The sequence below is a fragment of the Plectropomus leopardus genome, chromosome 20 (genome assembly GCF_026936395.1).
Source record: "Plectropomus leopardus strain MGB_pleo_1.0 chromosome 20, ASM2693639v1, whole genome shotgun sequence".
NCBI lineage: Eukaryota > Metazoa > Chordata > Actinopteri > Perciformes > Serranidae > Plectropomus > Plectropomus leopardus.
The window spans coordinates 12,850,419-12,871,257 of NC_142195.1; the positions used below are offsets into that span (position 1 = coordinate 12,850,419).

Consider the following 20,839-nt stretch of genomic DNA (forward strand, 5'->3'; position numbering starts at 1 on the left):
ATGATCAGCGCTAGACTATTGATCAGCTGCTGCTTTATGCTATATTTGGTAACTTGACTGTGTAAAAACCTGCCTTTGCTCTGCTGGTAGCCATAAGAGTTTACGATGCATGGTATCTGTGTTCCTCTGAACTGGGCAATTTATAGTTTCCTTATTAGTGCAATTTTGATGCTGAGTATCATACAGGTAAGCAAAAGCAAAAGTCCAGGTGGGTTAATATGAAATATTTAACTGCTCCAAAATGTGTCCTGGCATATAAGGAAGGCATTTTCATGCTATGGAGATGCCATTACCAATTTTCCTTACAATTGTGTCAATGTCTTCCACCAATGACAGTTGACTATCTATTATTAACCCAATAGTTTCAACTTATTTACATGTTAAATACATTCAGTGGTCAAATAAAGGCTCAGTTTAAGTCTTGGTGACAGTTTATAACTCCATCTCAGAGTTATGAATGTGGTGTTTGATTTAGGACCGTCTTGTTAAGGTTTATTCAATCAAAGGCCAAGTTTAATTTGGTTGATGGAACATTGTCTAGTTCTCCATCAGTATTTGCTACATAATACAGAATTGAGTCGTCTGCATACATTTAAACGCTTGCCTTTCGCAATCATTTTTTCAATTCAAGTATTCAAAAAGTGCATCCAGGAGTTTTTAAACATGCCGACTTTGCTTCCTGCACATTATCCAGTGATACATTGATGCTGTGACTGTCCTGTTGCTGATACCACACATGTTCCACTGTGCTAATACACTTTTATGTTGACTGAAGCTTTTCTGAGCACTTTCCTTAGAACTAGATTGTGTCACATCTCCAGGGAGTTTCTATTTGATAAAGGCTATACTGTGGCCATGAAGGGACATGCAGCCAACTGTGTGGCATTCCAGCTGTTCGCTTTTCTTTTTTCTCGTTACTAATGTGTGGCAAGAAATCATGTTCCACACTATGATACCAACACTACCTTTTGCACCTTGAAAACCAAGTAGGATGGATCAATGGGTTCACACTGTTTGTGTCATGCTTGTCGGTGGAATTTCACTCCAGAAACCTTCTTAGCGCTATGGCAACACATTTTCTATTTTCTCTCCCGTCACATCTGTCATCTTTGAGAGAATTTCTACTTTGCACTACAGAGACTGTAGCAAGGAAAAATGCGAGAGGAATTTGGAGATACTGATCTGCTAACTAGATGCTGATCTAGTAACACTGATCACACCACGTGGCATGTTAACATTGTGGGCCCACTGCTGGAATGACTGATGCAAAGAAACTATGAATTCTTGTCTGTATGCAGTTCTTGACAACTTTTGGGTCCTTGGTAAGTGGGAACTCAACAGAGGAGGCTGGCTGACAGGTGAAGGATATCCTAATTCTCCTTGAGACGTGTCAGGTCCACAGTGTGAGATGGCTTTTTTATTTCTTCCCCGGAACAGAAGGCTCCCTTACACTATGAGTGAATAGACCAACAACAAAATGCAATTTGCAGCAATGTCCACTTTCCCTAATGCCATCAGTACAATTGATTTGGAGTCACTTTTCAATAAAGGCGCCTCAATTTGTTTTTGTCAATCAAGAATATAGTCATCCCATCAGTTTGCACACCCTCTGTGAAATAAAAGTGCTTTTAACAATCACTGTTGCATAATGGAGTGGGTCAAGCGAAAAAGCTTTGTCTTAATGCCACAGAAAGACACCACTCCATGAGGTCTGCTGCATTTTCAGGACAGTGTTGCCAACAACAGCAAAGTCCTAGTTCCCACTGAGGTGCTAAGAGCCGATCAGCTGCATGAGCCCAAGCCTCAGTGCCAGCCAACAGCAGCAGATACCCATCCTTCGTCTGTAAGGGAGGATTGTGTAGATAAATGGAGCAGATACAATAATTGTGACAGACTGCATGGTCTGCTGAATTCAGCCTCCGCTTGAATGTATTTCCAGCAGAGAACTTGTGTCCACAATGTCTACAATGACAATGGCAAGTGTACTGCTTCACTAATGTAAAAGACATTTTGGCTAAAGCTTACAACAATAATAGCCAGATGGTATTAAAAAAAGAATTATAGAGTACCAACCTTGCTTTTACACAGCCTGGATATATTCTGGCTGCCATTACTGTTTGTATTTAAACTGGGTGAGCGGCTCAATTGTGAAAGGGGTAGAGACAGGGGAGGACATGTAGCAAAGGGCCAAGGCCAGAATTGAACCCACAGCGATTGCGGCAAGGACTTAGCCTCTGTACACTGCAACTGAGCTACTGGGTGCCCCTGAACTAACACTTTAAAACAAGTTACACAATAACACAAACTAACAAGCTGATTACGGAAGCAGTAGACCAGCAGCTCCAGTGTTCAGTGAGGTAAAATTACTGGTTTTGTCAATGGAGTCTGGTGAAAATGTATCTTTTTGTGAAGTACTGAGGACTATGTTGTGAGAGTTTGTAAACTGATGTCTTGATATAGTTTTGCTGTGGTGAAATGTGGACCCCTATGACTTTATTTCATCAAAACTCTCCTCTATTTTTGGATTCTCCATTCACCATAGGGGCATACAAGAAATGTAAAGTTTCCTTTATAATTTCAATGGAGAGAGGGAGAGAGTAACTGATATACAGTTGATAATTTGGGGGTTGAAGTATTCCTTCAAAGTAGTTAAATTGCAATATCTATGTACAGGTTCCAGTCACCAACATCTCTTGTGTTTTGTATTTTTCTTTATCCTCAACCTGCAAGATTTATGCCACAATTCATCCTCTAATCTTGACAGTGACTACACAGACTATATATACTTTCACCTTAAGTGTAAACAGGTTCACATTAATGACAAATACATTATATTGACAGCTTTTCCCTGCTCCTCAGGTGTGTGCAGGAGTACAAACTGGCAGGGGACAGCCGCTCCTGCCTCCTGCTGTCAGACAACTGTGAGGGACCAAAATGCCCAAGGCAGGATGTCCACTTCAATGACACCCTGTTTGGTGAGATGCTGCATGGATACAACAACAAAACCCAGCAAGTCAACTTGGGACAGATATTCCAAATGACCTTCCGGTAACTAGTGTACAAGTACACACATTCACACTTACACAGATGCACGCTCATCATCAGAAATACTTTTTTTCTGTTGTTTGTGGCTACACACACACATATTTTCTTTCCTTTTCTTTAATCTGATTTAGGCTCTTGTCCTGTAATTCCCTTTTCTTTCTATTCTTTTGTCTTTTTGTCTCTGTTGTGAGAAGTATTATTTTATCATTTCTACTAGTGTGGATTACACTGACAATCGTCCTTTGAGACCTGTTGTTTCACATCTTAACTGTTTGCCTCTTTCTGCATCTCCGAAGACAAACCATCAGAAATAACGGTCGTCCTGTATCAGTTTTGGGTTGTAGGAGAGATAGTAAGGCTTGAGAGCTCAGCGGAGCGGCTCTGAGAATCAGCAGTCAGGGTTTGCCATTGGGGTGCCGCATCTGTGTTTGCACAGATGTGTGCGTGTGTGTGTGTGTGTGTGTGTGTTTGTGTATATGTGTATATGTGTGTGTGAGAGCAAAAGAGAGTGAGAAGGGGATGAGAGAGTGATGGTTGAGTGAGGATTGAGACTTATCCCATTGCAGTTCTCCCTAAACTGTCAGCCCTCTGAAAACCTGGCTCGCTCTGATAAGTCACATGCTGTTTGTGGTGAAATGTGCCTGTAATCACAGAGAGATGATGAGGGTCTATCTATGCACATATACAGTACACACAGAAAAACAGCCTATATCTTGCATTCTCTGTGTCTGTTTGGTGTTTGCTTTCTCTCTCTCTCTCTCTCTCTCTCTCTCTCTCTCTCTCTCTCTCTCTCTCTCTCTCTCTCGCTCTCTCTCTCTCGCTTACACACACACACGTACTTGACATCTACAGTTTTTCAAGCAACCATCATCTGTTCTGCCCTTTGGGTCACATAGTTGTGCTTGGCTTAACACAGCCACATGATCTGTCTGCTGTAAGTCCCCAGGGTCCTTTGTATGTTGAGATTCAGGATTCCTACAGCACACACGGTCCACTGGATACAACTTATATTGAAACAGAGAACAAGTGAACTTTTTTTTTTCTCTCATGAATTTGCAGCTTGTTTTCGTAGGCAAAAGAAAACAAACAGGTTGAGTGTGGAAGCAGCTTGTCACAACCCATACTTAGGTTTGTTGTACTGCAGCACCTTCTATTGGCTGTAGTACTTATTACAGAAGCAGAGTAGAAAGTTACGCAGCATAAAGTCCCCGTAATATTGTACAAAATCAAAGAAACCCCTGCAGTACAGGTTAGACAGGAGTGGTGGTGGATAAGCCAAACAAACACAGGATTTTCACTCAAGTGACTGGTGTTCGTGTCCCAAAGTAAATGTTGTTTTCTTCGACAACTTAATCAGGATTGTAGTATTTGTAGCATACTAGCATCGCTGGTGACATATGTGACATTCTTTGTGGCGCCAAGTTTTCAGGTCATATAAGTCATTTTGTATGTCAGCGGAAATCAACCTATTTTGTCGTTTAGGTATGAGAAAGCGTTGTAACTAGTGTTGATGATCATAAAACATTTTAAGATATAAATGGGTTTTTTTTGAGTGTGTGAAGAATTTATGTGTACTCACTACAGAGATCTCCTTTTGCTCAGAGAGACCACTGGAAAGTGTTTTTTTCTGTCTACAGTGCTGCTCCGTGTCTTATCACAAGAAGTACACATTTTTTCCACCAAAACAAAAGGAAAGAAAAAGAAAGTAATGCGAGTGATTAAGATCACTCTTTGAATCCACTGCTTTTGTGAAGTCTTCTGTCAGAAATGTACTATAATTCAGGTACAGTAATTTCACATAATTTCTCAAAGTGCCGTTTTAGTGTTCGTAATCCACAGAAAAGTGCATGAAAAAGGCACTTCTGCCTTCATGTTATTTTATTCTTAATATAAACGTCTGTCAGATGACGTCGTTTGAAATGATATAAAGTTCCATTTATTTGGGATGGAATACACTGGTACACAATTGTGTCTGCATTCATCCTTGAAGATGCCTTTGGGATGTGGTTGACTTAAACTACCCAAATAGGCAGCGTGTCTGCATGTAATGACTTATTTTTTTTAAAGATGGCCCATAAACACATTTTGTTCTCATAAAATAAAATAGTACTTGCATAAGATGGGAACACAGGCACATGCATTTTCATGCATTAGAGAGATTTCAAACATTTAACAGAGCGCGCAGCATCTCTCTGACTTGACTTTGCGTGGATGTGCACTAAAGAACCACACGTCATGAGGTGGAACACTTTTGAGCCAGAACTGACATAAAGAGCTATGGCATTTAAAGGGGGATTACTAACTTTGATCACCAAAAGAGCTACGAGCTAAAAGGGACTTATAATCCATCTTAAGAGAATTTTGTACAAATGACTGACACTTCTACAGTCTAATATGGGAAAAGGAATAAGAGCTGCATGTTTCCCAAAGGTTCGGGGCTAAACCAGTTGAGGACTACCCGTTAACACACCAAACAGCACATAGTGCACAGTTTTAGTATTTTAAAACCAGGGGAAGCTGGCAGTCTTGATCCATTTGCCCTCGAGCAGTGGTGAACCCAGTGGGTCTTCTGCCTCCAGACTCCAGCTCCACACACTGGGTTACATCAAACTACGGCCAGTAGAGGGATTTGTGCTCAAGCCAGGGCTCTGGTGGGGTAATAGCACATTAAAGGCTTAAACTAGTCACTTGGCAACCCTGAGACACACTAGAAAAGCATTGAAAGATCTGAGCATCTTTATGTAGGGAAAAGTACAAAGAGCGCATGGCAACCTGGAAAAAAATCCGTTAATTTTATTGTTTATTGATGTACATGTTGCAGCACAAAAATAAGAAAAAAATATTGCTGCATTCAAATGGAACTTGTGAGCCCATACACTGTAAAGTCTGACAGGATGATTTTACTAAAAAAAAAAAAAAAAAAACAAAAATAGGGAAGTGATTGCCCCGAAAAATCAAAGTAAGTAAAGTAAATGTAACTATGAATCATAATTTGTGGTAAATGTATATATAATTGTTAGGTTGACAAAACAGAACTTGCAGATCTCCTAACTAACTAAGTGTTAGCAGTTGCTAGCAGTTGCTAACACTTAGAAAGCACAAGGTAATTCCACATGTCATTTTTTTGAGTTTTGAGTTTGTAAAACTGCCAGTTTGTAAATGTAAATTAAGATCAATGGTTACATTCTCACTCACCATTGACAACTCCATAGTTCCTCCCAGACCCCAAAGTCAAGAGTTTGGATGTTGTCCTCAACAGCACTTTATCATTCAATGCACACGTCAAAAATATCACTCAGTCTGCATTTTTGCACCTACGCAGTATCTGTAGTAACTGTCTTCGTCCATTTCTCAAACCTAACAGCACCACTATCCTCGTCAATGCTTTGGTGACCTCCTGCATTGATTACTGTAATGCTCTCCTCTCTGGTCTTCCGCTCAACCTCTTCCATAAACTTCGATTACTTCAGGACTCTGCTGCTCGCATCATGACCAGAACCCCTTCCACAGAGCACACACCCCTGTCCTTCACTGGCTCCCTTTCAAACACTGCATCAATTATAAGATTTTCCTTCTCACCTTCAAGGCTCTCCATAACTTTGCACCTCCGTACCTCTCTGCTCTCCTTTATCCTTGCACACCCTACTCTTCGGGCATCCTCCTCCATGCTCCTCACTAATGCTGCTGCTCATTTATCTTCTATGGGGTACCAAGCTTTTAGCTCGAAAAACAGTTTATAGCTTATTTTCCATTCATAAAACTGTATGGTAAGTGTATTTTTATATAACTCAAGGACTTGTAAATATGGCCTCAAGTTGTGTCAAACACATTTACACAATGACACAAAACTTTACCATTGATTTTAACATTTTTTGGCATCCTTCAAAAGCCTCTGGAGAGATGTTTGACCAAAAAGCAGCAAACAAATGCTGCGTTACCTGCGGCACACATGCATCTGCGTAGGGAGAGAGAAATAGAGTGCACGGCATCATTTCATGACTCAGCCAGCTTACTTTCAGCAGGTCAGGTCAAAAATATTCAGGTGGATGATGGTGACAGGAGGAGGATAAAATGAGAAAGCGGATGAAGACCACACACAGACATGCAGAGAAAGAGAGAGAGTGACAGTGTGGGAACAGAGAGGGAGGACAGCTCAGCCCCTTCAGGTAGCAGTGGTGCCAAATGCAAGACATGGAGAGAGCGTGGCGACAGCAAGGGAGGGAACTCCAGTGGAGAGAAACAAGGGAGCAGAGGTGGGTTTCCATCTTGTGTGGTGTTGTGGATTTTCGCGAGGAATAGAACAATAAAAGTCTTTGGACTCAAGAAAAGTTTTCACCAGATGATGAAATACAGACTTGGTGTCCTTTTAAATTTGATCAAGGCGTAAACGTATGCATAATTAAGGGCCTGGCCGCTCTGAGTGACAGCTGGGTGTGCAGATTGTCCGCTGCTATTAAGTCAGAACCAACCCTCATTCCTCCCCAGCTCCACCCTCTCGTCCAAATATGGTCACCTTGGGTGTCCTTTGGCTCTAAAAAATCCACGATGGCCAAAATGCTAAACTTGAGGCTTCAAAATGGGAGTCATGATTACTTCTATTATTTTGGTCCACACCCACCGTCTCTCTTGTCCCATCCTAGTGCTGCCAACTTCCTTTTCCTTCTGCTGCAAGATTAACAATTCAAAACCTAAAAACGCGCCAACCCATTCTCACTCCTAGGTGGTCATATTCTGATGCTTTGTCACAGCCCTCAGAGTCTCATAGTAATGCACAGAGTCAGAATCAGAATCCAGTTTTATTGCCAAATACATTTACATATCCAAGGAATTTGACTTGGTGTTTTGGTGCAACACAATTAACATAAAGGAAGAAAAAAGATAATTTAAATAGTATAAGAGATGAAACTATAGAAGCAATTTCAAATATAAAATGAAAAAAAAAACACAAAATGTATGTACTAAAGGTGCAATGGAGGAAGTACAGATAGGGCACCCTTAAGTGCATCTTTGTATGTGCAGACTGTTGTAACATGTTGTAACACCTAGTTAATGTTGTGAAACAGTTGCAGTTAGTTTTGTGCATTAAAAAAAGTAAAAATGATTTAACCAGCTTGAGAGACAATATCATGTTTTGGGTTAACTCAGTACCTTTGTTACCTAACATGTAAATATATCAGGTTAGTGAAGACAGCTGTACATAAATTGCATAAATTCACTGTTATTTTGCTGGTATTTAACCGTAATGGCCCTGTCCTAAAATATCTATAAATATCTACCTATATCTTGTCCTAAAATAAAAGCCACAATAGCTAGAACATCCATTCATTTTACATCAGAAAGCCCATTAGCTTAGGTAGTACAAATTTTAGGGATATCGAGCATCTGAAGATACCATTGTGTGGACCATTGCTATTGCAGAGGTCAAAGGGTTAAAACAACATTGACTTTTGGTTTCACGTGAGATGTAGGTACATGTGTGATGTAATGTTATATTATAAAACATTAACTTTTGGTTTCACATTAGACACAAACTGGTCTCCTGGATGAAAGTCCAGTATTGTTTGACCAACCCCCAGAGGGGCTTGGCAAAGCATTTGTATTTAACGCACATTGAAATAATTAATGGCGTCGATTACTTATCAGAAGCTGCTGTTTTTTTGGGGTGGGGGGGTTGCTCTTTGACAGAACTACATTGTACACCACAACCCAAAAGATACAGTCAAGTGGTTTGATTGATTGTAGATCATCAATCTACATGAAAATACTCTGATGCTGCAAAAGAAATACCCATTAACTAAGTAAGTAAGACACATTTACTTTGGCCTCAATTTGCCTGTGTCTGAGAAAAAGAATTTGTTTGTCTGTTAGACTTCTCAGAAAATTGTAATAAGGCTAATAATCTTTACAGCAACATATTGTCTCTCTGCAGACTCAAGGTAACTTTAGTCAAATGCACTCCATACATATCTTATCAGAAGGCCACCACTTCCACTCACTGAACACCAAGTTCAAGTTTAATGACTACTCTGCTGCAGCTCTCCATTCAGCCCTTTGTCTGGCTTTCTAAATTGGTCAGGTACTGTGGCTATTTATCTTCCTAAGAGGGCAAATCAGTGCTGCTACCTTGCTTCTGTTTTTGCGTTGCACTTACACATTGTCCTCTGTGAGATTTCTGTAAAATACACTCCAACTCAATTTCCTCCTTCCAACCTCAAACTTCATTATATTACACCTGCGCAATTTGCACCTGCTCCCGGAAGCTAGAACAAATTTCCATGCTAATTGCAAGATGCATACTTCGTCGCACTTATCATGTCCCCCGCAGTTAGAGGCACACTTGGCTGATTACATGCAGATGACAGGCGAAGTGCACTTCCCGGCTGATGTGCCTCTTTGGATAAATAACACGTGTCTGTAGGTGCGGAGTGCATCTGCAATGAAGCGCAAAAAGCATTTATGCAAACCAACTTACTGTACACAGTTCAGCAGTTATTGGAGAGGGCAGGCGAATGAAAGGAAAAGAGAGAGAAAGAAAAGTTTGAATCCAGGATTGAACCAGAAAATTGGGGTGGAAAAAAAAGCTTTGCTTATTGTTCACCAGAAGGCATTTTGCATGCATGCCTTTGTATTTCCATCTTTGTATTATGGGCTTGATCAAATTTATTCCACTTAACGTTTTGAAAGTCACACTTTTCTTGAGCTATTCATCACTCTAAGTCTAACCAGACAAGCTAAGCATGCAGGAGTATTATACTTGACTCCCCGTGCCTCTAATTAAACATGTGTATTACTGCATGTCATCTCTCCAAAGTACTCAGTGTGCTTATCAAATCCACCCAGTCTTTTGTCAAAAGAACGACAGCTTTGTCCTCTGAATGACTCGGTCCCATCAGATTCCACATCACACTACGTACATTCATTCTATATATTTATAGCAATATGTTACAGTTTTTTATTCACATCATTTTCTCCACGTTCCTCTGTGCCGTCTTTGATATGCAGATGCAAGTCTTATCCCACGGCCCTGTACCCCTTTCATTCTCTCACCTTCACTGTCTACCGGTTCTTTCTCTCTCTCTCTCTCTCTCTCTCTCTCTCTCTCTCTCTCTCTCTCTCTCTCTCTCTCTCTCTCTCACACACACACACACACACACACACACACACACACACCTTATTCCCTAGTGTCAGTAGCTCAAAGTGAAATATTAGATGATTGAGATGAATTGTGTGATTTGAGTCACAGCGTCACAGGTAGTGTTTTAATGTGAACTTGTGATGTATGACTGTATCACATACATTTTGCTGTAAATTGATCTCATGTGGCTCAGCCACAGACTTGAGGAATACATTTTGCAAAATTGCTGTTAATGAAGAAAATTACAGAATAATATCATGCTATGCAAGCATGCGTTAGTGTGATAAAGTTGCACGTTAATGTGAAAGTTACGCATGAGAACGTTTCCATTACAATGCGATTGCAATGCTGCTATGTAAAGCTGTGCATCCACCCAGCAGAGAGTCTATCTGCAGTTATCTTTTTTTTCATTTTTAAATTTCCTTTCTGTGACCTGACAGCTGATGCAGGCTAATTACAAGCTATTGTTTTGTCTTTCTTTTTGACAGCACTTTATATCCTTTAGATGTTTTAAAACATGCCAGCCTCTCCATCAGTATCACATCAGGTTGAACACTCATTTCTCCTAGAGTCCCATTCCTTCTATCTATAGTATATGCTCACTTTCACTTTGTGCTCCTATATGCACTGTATAGTAATAACATCCTCCTGCTCGTGAACGCATGTGTATACACACTCACATAAACCAAATGATTAGATGGAGAGTAGAGGATGTGGATGTGTAGTGATAATGGTCGTCTGTCAGTCCTGAAGAGGGCATTTTCGGTCCTGTCAAATATATTACCACACACATATGTGCTGTAGACACGTGTGATATGGGAATGTAAATTGAAACCAGGAAAATAGCAGACAGAGAATATTCATAACGGTAAATCACTGGAGAGGTTAAGGTAGTGATGTCAAGATAATATCTTTACATATATTGTTAAATAAAAAAAGGATAAATAGTCACCATTTTAATACCATATATTAGATGTTATTCCATTATATATTTGATGAAAGAAATTTAATAAATACATATTTAATTTAAAAATGTGGAAATAATAGTAGATCTGGTAAATACTAATTCCATTGACAGAAATTTAATTTACCATTACCTTGAACAGCCACTTCAACTGTTTGGTAGAGGCCTTTATTTAAAAAAAACTATGGGGTCTGTTAAAAAATAAAAAAATAAAAAAAACATTGATTTTTGTTATTATGGCCCCAAGGAAATAAAAATGCAAAGAAAATAAATCTGATTGCCTTTTTCCGTAGTAAGGACTTCAACTGGTCAACATACATTTTTTGGTTCCCTTTGTCAACAGAATGTTAAATACATAGGCATTATGTAGCTATCTGTTAGATTTATAGAAAAAATTAAGACATCAGTTGTAAATGAAAACTTTGGAAAACCCCACCTGAACATAACATCGCATTTTTTTTTCAAAAGGGGACCTCAGTCAACAGGGACACAAAGGCAGTCAAACCTGATTCAAAAAGACCTAGGGATGATTCATCCTGAGCAGACCCTAACAGAGCGGGAATACAAACACTGACAGCAGCATGATGCACCACCACCTAACGAGCAAAAAAGAGTAGCGGTACATATCATCTTTGCCTGCACTTCACTGCTCACGCTCTCTGTCTCACTTCAAAAATACACATTCTTTTCCTGCAATCACCGCATGATCAGAGCTGAGAGCAAGTCTGCTCGAAATCACATGGATATCCGATGTGTTGGCACAGGGATCTGAGACCAGCTGCAGTGGGACAGAACCCTGCCCAGACTCGATCATTGATAATAATGATAATTGTACTCCTATCTGACACATACAAATTACCATAATGCCACAATGGAGGAAAAAAAAAAACGCCTTGGTGTTATGTAGATACATATGACAATCACATTTGAATTTTATAACAAAATGAAGTCGCTCAGAATAAATACACACGCAGTGCCCTGAGAAATCAGTTGTCTTTAAATCAAGCTCACGTGTTCGTTTTTGTCCTGAGAACATTCTTTCCCTCCAAACAAACCGCAGTGAGCAACTGTTAAAAGATTGTGACGAATGAGAAGCAGCGGTTTAGGCAGAGAAGAAAAAGAAGCTTCACCTGCTTTGCGAAGGTGATGCCACCACCCTTGTCGCTCTGATGCTGAAGACGCTTTTCACAAAAAAGCAAAAAAATACAGTGAGGAAGAAAGGAGACAAAAAATGCTTTTGATAGGCACTCTGTACTGGCTCCTCATCACCGCTCACCTCTCAAACTAAGACGACACCACAACATGAATAATTTGTGAATCTGGCAGCCCACAAGGCTCACAGGCATAAACATAACCACATTTCCATGTTACTCACTAATTTTCAGTAATTATCTCCTTGGTGCACACGCAGTGGCTTCTGCTGGGTAGTTGAGTCAACAAACATTATACGGCAATTTCATCCCACATAATGAGTAGCCATGAGACGGTGAGACAGACTGTTGAGGTGAAGGGTTAAGCTACTCAGGGTGGATGAGAAGCTTTCTAATTCTCTTCCTAAAATAAGTGGCCCGCTAGCGCCTTCTTTTTTTTAAGCTACCAACATTAAATTTAGTATTTACCTAGGTTTTCTTTCCTGCATGTGTGTGTGTGGAAGTGTGGGGAGGATGTGTGAAATCACATGGACATATGTGATTTCTGGATAGCAGTGTTTCAAATAGGAGTGCACAGGTCTGACTTTTTCAGTATCAAATTCAATACGATGCGATATGATATGATAAATGCGATTCAATTCAAGTGCTTAATTTTATTTATTATTTAATGCAAATTTGCAACTGGCGTGCTGCTGACGCATGTACACAATGTAAACATCGAATGAAACTGAATTGATTGGCCTCGCCATTATCTGATCCAGCTATTTGAGTCAATTTGGGCCCTTTATCCAATATTTGTGTTGGATCAGTTCATTCCTAGTTTCATTAACATTTAAAATAAACACTTTGCAAAGACATGCTGGCCTTGAAGCACCGATGACTATTTAGGTACTCAGACAATGTTGCGTAAGTTTATATGTATGTTAAATTAATCATCCCAACTGGAACACTGAAAATCAGGACATTATATTTAGCCTACCAATTCACAGTAGTGGGTACAGTTTAAAGGACCAGTCCACAATGTTTATGCATGAATGGAAGTTTACCAGTGCTACTCAATTTAAAAAAAGAGTCGAAGTGGCTCTGAAGGAAATTTTCTATGGCTGAGATAACCACTAAAGATGTCATTGCTGTTACATATGATTGTGTTTTGATTCTATAAATGATTTACAGAAAGTGGCAGTACAAACTGGGTTTATGGCATTTGAAAGACGTAGGTGGCCCCAGACTGGGAGGATCTCTTGAAAGATGCTACACATTTGCACTGTGGGAAGTGTAGTGTCTAACATTGATCCATACTTAGACAAAGACCATTTTTACACCTACGTCTACAATATAATGTGTCTGAATACAATCTTGAAGGAAGGAGCCTTTTAATGTAGCTGTAAGTGTAGAGATGGCATTGCAATGGGAATGCTAGTGGATGGACCTAACCATATCTGGAGGTGGTTGGATCTCAGCCAGGTGTTAATGCAATCTCTACAGTCTGGCCGCATACTAGATATCTTTAGTGCAGCCTCGAAAACAGCTACAGACAGCTCCTTCCTTAGCACAGAAAAAAATAAGTATTGATGGATGGATCAAAAGAAAGCTTATAAAGAACAAAATGTAAATGCAAAACACCATTATCAGATGCCATTGTCCAAATGCAGTTACATATTCAGGTATAGAGGTGTAAATTGTGTCTAGAGTAAGGTTATCTAAGCCTCTGTTGCATCAATATTGACTTTTTTCTTTATCCAACTCTTTTAGATCCCCATTAGCTTCCACAAAGTGTTTCCTGGTCTTCAGTATTACATTTATAACATTAAGTGCAGTACTAATTTGTTGCAGTCCCCCCTGTATAGCTACGGTAGGCAGTTTTATTTTGCCATCATTAGGCAAAAATCCCATAATAACCTTTTAGAATATTGCAATTCAAGTGATTTAAGAGAAAACTAGGCCTCTGCACCTCCTTGTGGCTCTGTTTTAAGGCTTTAGAAAATCTAGCCTTTGACAGAAGAATTTGGCCAATCACAAATCATGTCAGAGAGGGCAGTTTTATTGACTGTTCTACAAACACAAATACTGGTGCATGTCCCTGTGGAGAAAGCTTGACTCAGTGGTGGACATTCCTGCAGATAAAGTTGTCATTCCAGTAATTGCCTACACTGCAAAACAACCCAAAAATTGTCCTGTTCTATCAACAAACTTTCTGTTGCTACCTTTACACAGGTTAGAGATCTCCTCCATTTCTCTTCCCAGTGAACCAGTTCAAAGTCAGCTGGGTCAAATATACTGTATGAAACTTGTGTTAATGCCGGTGGTCATGTGGTGGGAGAGGCTTAGGACAGAGAGGGGTAAGCTGCAGGGGGGGGAGGGTTTATTTTTAAATTCTGCTGGGTTTATCTTTGCCTTTTGTCAGATTTCTACCTACTCCAGCTTTCATTTTCATTCCCATCTGTTAAGTTTTTATTTCTCTAAATCTGCATCAAAAAGGCTGTTTGCTTTTGTTTTTTGAATCATCCAAGGAAAATCGTCTTGATTTCCTTGGATGATGAAAAATGCAAGAAAATGTCATATTCTAGGCACTTATGTATTACTTTATGCACCTGTAAGCCAAGTAGCACATGCACCAGGTGGAAGTGAGTGTTAACGCACTTATTCTGGAATGCCTCTACTTAATCTTCTGTGTCTTTGTACCTCATTCTGTACATTCCTTTAAACAAATGTGTCTGCTAAGTTTCTCATATTTTACCAATTAATTTACAGGGTCGGTGTTCAAATATGTTCACAGCAACAGTTAACAAAAACATGTGCTTTTTCCTAACACATTAGAGCAGCTGGCACTATGACCCTTATTTACACATTACTGCCAGAAGGAATTTACCAAAAAAAGATGTGTGTAATAGGAGTGCCTTAAAGCCTCAATGACTGCTCCAGCTTTGTGACTTAGTAGACATAAGGTGAGCACGTTTGGGAGATTGCGGAGGCTTTGCATGTGTGCACTCAGACAATCCTGTGGGTTTGTGTTTACCTTTGTGTGGGTATGTGTTTGCTGGTGTGAGTCAGTGCACATGCATACACAAGTGTGATCACTTCTGAGGCACTCGCTCTCTGCTCAATAACTCACATGGCAAGGCAGGACCTAATAGACCCTAGCCTAATATCAGCTAATGTCAGAGCGGCTTATAGCTGACTACCTGCTGTTTGACTGGAGAGAGCGAGAGAGAGACAGAGAGAGAGGTGGATTGGTAGAGGCAGCGATAAGGGTGGAGAAGGAAAATGAATAGGAAAATAAATGGAAAGAGAAAAGGCTAAACTGAAAGAGCAAAGCTGAGCAAAAGTTAGAGAGTGAGACACTAGGAAAGAGTAACTGTGAGAGAAATGCAAACGAGGAAAACACAGATAGCAGTTGTCTACCAAATGAGGCTCCTGAAGCATACTGGACAGTGAGGCAGGAGTCAGACATTGCACATACGTAGATGTGGATGAACCCTGCGGGAGAGTGAATGGATGCAAAGCATAAGAAAAGCTTATAGTTTGTGTCCCAAAACTCATTCCACACTTTTAATTCACACAGACAATTAAACAACAGGCAGGTCAAACATTTACCACCCTGTGTTAACCCCACAGTATATATTGAAGCAAATACTACTTTCTTTATGTGGATCACCTTAAGAAAAATAATTCAAGCCTATTGATTTTATCAAAAGCACATGCGATACAGTATCCATAACCAGTTAAGAAAAGTACACTCCCATGGGAGATTTAAAAAGAGAAACTAACTCGAAGAAGAACAGTGGCCATAAATGCCTGCAAACTGATAAAACAGTGAGATCTGGGACTTCCTTCCCTTTCGAGCATAGAACAAGATAAGCTGCCATCTAACAGAGATGATAAATGATTCTTATTTCCATGTTAATGCCATTGCTGTTGTTTAGAAAGCACTGCCGACACATATGTTATGTGTCACGCAAGAGGCCGTTTCTGCGATGCCGACATGCTGTCTAAAATCAAACACTGGAGTGGCATGATGCCACTATTGTTTGTGTGAAATTGCAAAGGTAGCATAAAGACGGGACTTTGGAGTGGCACTAGTGTGCAAACCGGAGGATAGGCATGTTTCTGCCACGATGTTGTCCCGCCGCAATGGGCTGGGACGGTGCTATCAGCCATACCGGTGTATGAGCGCAGTAAAGAACTGGCGATAAGCTAGCCAGTGGGATACACACACAGGGGCTCACATCCACTAACATGCATGTGTGGGCAGGACCGGCTACTACAACAAAAAACAGACACGCTCAGATTACAAAATATACATGGAGAGATTTCATTTGTTGCTGAGTTAGCCACTATATCTTTATGCAGTAAATAGTTCCTTGCTGCTATATAAGTGGAAATAAATTTATTTCTCAATATTTTGATTCAAGATAAGGCAAGGATCCAACTACCAAATAGTATAGGACGACAGATGCCATTGTTTACATGCAAGCTTGTCCTATGCCCTAAATAATAAAAATAATAATAATTATTATTATTAAAACAACAACAACAAAAACGTTGTCCCTCTCAGTGAACATAGCCGCATCCATACATTATTTGGTGTGCCACTGTGTAAAGAGACAGCAACCGATCTTGAGAAATGCTCCTTTGTTCAGAAAGTAGTTCCCTTCTGGACCTCATTCTGAAAGGCAATTATAGGAGATGGTTCTGTACACAGTGCGACTTTACAACTAGTTGTATTACTCCCCTTAGAGCCAAGGTGTTCTCTAAAGTGTTCTCTAAACCTCTTCTGTTCCCGTTTTATTTTTTTTATTTTTTATTTTTTTAAGTGTTTGCCACCTGTGGTCCTGCTGAAGTGGTTTCACGGTCTTGTTCAACTAAAAGGCTAATTCATCATTAAAATGAAAGTGTATTTGTTATTGATTAAACAGCCTCTTCATTTCTCCACTTAGAGACTTTGCCATTACACAGAAAGTTTGATGGGGTACTCAATTTATCCTGTGCCTGTTTTTGTAGAAAAATAAAAAATGATTGCTCTAAAGCCACACTCTGAAACTTCTAACTTATGTTGATGTAAATTTCTCTTTTGCTTAAATTATGCTTCAGGGGCAAACAAGGACAATGGTTTTGTGTATTTAATTAGCTTACGGTGATGCTGTTGTGCACCCTTACTACACTGATAAAATCACTTGCATGTGCAGCAGCCTGCGAATCGATAGTAGACTGGAGGATGAAAAATGAGAATATGCAGCATCAAGCATTAAACCCTCAGCCTCAGAATGGGTTAGAGCTGCCTCACAGGGGGTCGCTAACAATGCCAATCCCCCAAAATGGCTTCAGCCGCCTCCTCTCTTTCACTGAGGGGGAAAAAACTGCATGGAGTAATTTGTGAACCGCGGCTAAATCCTGAATTAGTGGCTCGATGTTTTTAGTATTGATTAATGAACTCCTGCTGCAGCGGGGCACTGCAGGGTGGCAGCACTTGTAATTTTGTATCCCCTCTGGACGACTATCCGTCTTAACTCTTCCGCTTCCACATCCTTCTCTCCATATCACTATGCCCTGCGTCTCCATGTGCTGTAAATCTAACACCTATAAATAATTCATAAATAGCAATTCATAAATAGATGGCGGCTTCAAGCCATTTTTCAGTTATATTCAACTGTATGAAGTTTGCTACATTGGGTATTCGCCCACACTCACCTCTGCAAGGCCGTACTATAAAGCAGTTAATTACCACCTCTGTGATGTGATCTCCAGAGTCTACCTTTCAAGACGGGACTGGAAAAAAAAAAAAAAAACAACAGCTCTGATTCAGTTAGTCATATCACATGGATAGACAGAATACCAGATAACATAATAACATTTAATCACGCCTTCATGTCAGTCATATCACTCTGTGATTACACTGTAAAATGAGAGCATACAAAGACTGCCTCGCTGTCTTGGCCCATTACTGCTGATCAAATACAAGATGATAGGACTGGGGAAAAAGTGTGATGAGACTTGTAAATGTATCTTTTATGTATCAGGGAGGCAGAAAATAAAGTAGGGCCTTCATAAAAGTGGGACTTCTTTTGGGAAGATGAAGGATGTTGTCTTTAGTGATGGATGCACACAGCTTGTGTACAAAGATACACTTGCTTAAGTAAACCCATACAAATGAATCCGTCAAGGTCTCCTGTCCAAGTTTCAGAGCAAGTTCTTGTTTTATATTTCAGTCATTGGGCAAAGACTCCAAGTTGTGAATTTCTAAGTGCACTATTACCATTCTGGCAGCTATAGGCAGTTCATTCAATTGTCTTTATCAAAAAGATTATTTGTTTGGGCTTTTGACTGCCTGTTGAGCTGTTGGACTAGAAGATGGTCAAACTGCTTTTTGACTGTTGTGTCAAGTTAGTAAAGACAAACTCTATCAAATTCTCGGAAGTGCTGCTTTGTTTTTATTGTGATGACATGCAAGTCTGTCAGGAGCAGAGTTTTAAACTGCTGGTAGGGGACTCCTCATTACACTGTGGTGTCTGTGTGTGAGCAAATAAGGGAACGAGGGAGACAGAGAGAGAGGGAGATGGAGAGAGACAGAAGTTTGATAGGATGTATAGACCCAAAAGGGGGTTAGAGAAAATGTGAGTGGAGTAAAAAAAAAAAAAAAAACTCGAAAAGCAATGGCCCTAATCAGTTCTGCAACTAGCTGGCCTGCATGCCCCCTCACTCTGCATTACCAAGCCTCATCTCTATGGTAATGCTCCCAGCCACCAGAGTTCATTTCCACAATTTCCTACGGCAAGCCAACAGAGATATCAGGGTACAGAAAAAAATGTCTGTGCCCACTCACGTTGTGTTTCAATTGTATGCGTGACCCAGAGGGATAAAAGTCAGGTTGAGTGGTTGGTGTGCTAGTCTGTGTGTCTGTGTGTGTGTGTGTGTGTGTGTGTGTGTGTGTCTTAGGGGGACAGAGTGTGACAAAAACGACGAGTTATGTAATACTGTACAACGAAAAACACTTGTAACACTTTTCATATCATTCCACTCAACACAACTCTCTCTGTCTCTGTGTTCCTGCTATATATCTGACAGCGGTCTGATTCACTGGATGCAGACTTTGGCTAAGCCTGCCATTGGTTGACTATTTTGGCCGGCATGCTCCCCATGGATGTAGTGAGAGAACTTAATACAGCATTCATGGCAGATCCCATTCACTGAAATGAGCTTGATAGTGCCTGTAGTAAAAAATGCCCTATTTCCGTGGTATAAAAGTACCCAGATCTTCCACATGTTGGGGCTCTTCGGGCATGAGCAGCAGAGACTTACAGTGACCAAGCATGGGATAACGCCGCCAAATTAAATAAGTGCGCCTAAGCAGCTAACTCCTGCCAGCCAAACAGCAAACTTCCAGTTTAGCTTGAATGAGGACACAAGGATTTCATCTTGTGGCTCCTCTAGACTTTCCAAATGTTATCAGACCAAGTCTTTTTTTCCAATGTACATCTATGGAAAAAAAACAAAAACATGATGGACCCAGACAGTGTAATTCCACTTTTGGCCACTATGCAAAATTGGCTTCACAGCCTGACGCTGTTCCTGGGGGCTTGATTCTCTCCCCCTTCGGCTGTTTGTGTTTTCAAAATCCCCTTTCCGTTTTGCAGGACTCTCATGCCCAATTTTGATTTGTTTTGTGACACAGTCAATTGGAGTTGATTTGCCATGTCTTTCGAAAAGTCTCCAGTCCAACAATACCTTAATCCTTTTTGCACTGAGGGTCTGTTCTCAGACTGTCTCATAGCAAGATCAGCAAACTATTTTTGTCACTGTCAATAGAGCTGCTCTCCTCCCAGAGAGTCTGTCCGGTTTGAAAATTTGCAAATCCTTGGATAACGAATGAATGGCCTGCCTTACTTTGTCTTACACTGACATTCTTGCCCTAACTAATCCCGCTCATCTTGCCTAAACCTACCAATTCAGCCAACAAAGGGAACGAGTGCTTGCCACTGATAGGGAGGGCAGGACAGTTCATTCCTTTGCTTGTCCTAGGGTTTGCAAATTTGCATCAGGTTAGTACATGCTAACACAGCAGTAGTGCTAACACTGAGCAATTAAATTGTCTCAACAAAGTCACCCCAATATTTTAAAGCTCTACCATTAAAACCCTTTAATAATAGCTAGTTAATGTTAGCCATGTGATGCTGACAGTTAGCTCTGTCACACATTTTTCCCAATCCGTTCTCAGTCATCAAATACCGCTGCTTTTGCAGTGACTTTTGCATACGATCCAGCCAAAAGCCACCTTTCATAGCTGTATGATGATCCAACAAAGCCCAAACTGTCATGTGGACCCACCCACCTGCCAAACACACTATTTTTCAAGAGCACCGTAACTTCATGTTGGGCTAAGCAGCTCCTAGGGGAATTGTAAATGGTTTACCTAAACAAAAACTAACTTGAACAGTTTGCCCTTACAGCTGAATGGTAATATGTGCATTCCAGACCTTTTTAAGCGCTGACACAGTGCCAGACAGGTCTGGCTATGCGAGACTAATCTGACAGTAATGCCACTGATTT

At 40.4% G+C, this 20,839-nt stretch overlaps 1 protein-coding gene across 1 annotated transcript in view; it reads left to right on the plus strand.

Moving 5' to 3' along the window:
- Positions 1-20,839, plus strand: part of astn2 (astrotactin 2) — a 360,618-nt gene that overhangs the window by 248,557 nt on the left and 91,222 nt on the right. The window contains exon 13 of the mRNA XM_042509044.2: positions 2,860-3,048. Coding sequence (XP_042364978.1) covers positions 2,860-3,048 — 189 coding nt within the window. The remainder of the gene's footprint in view (positions 1-2,859; positions 3,049-20,839) is intronic.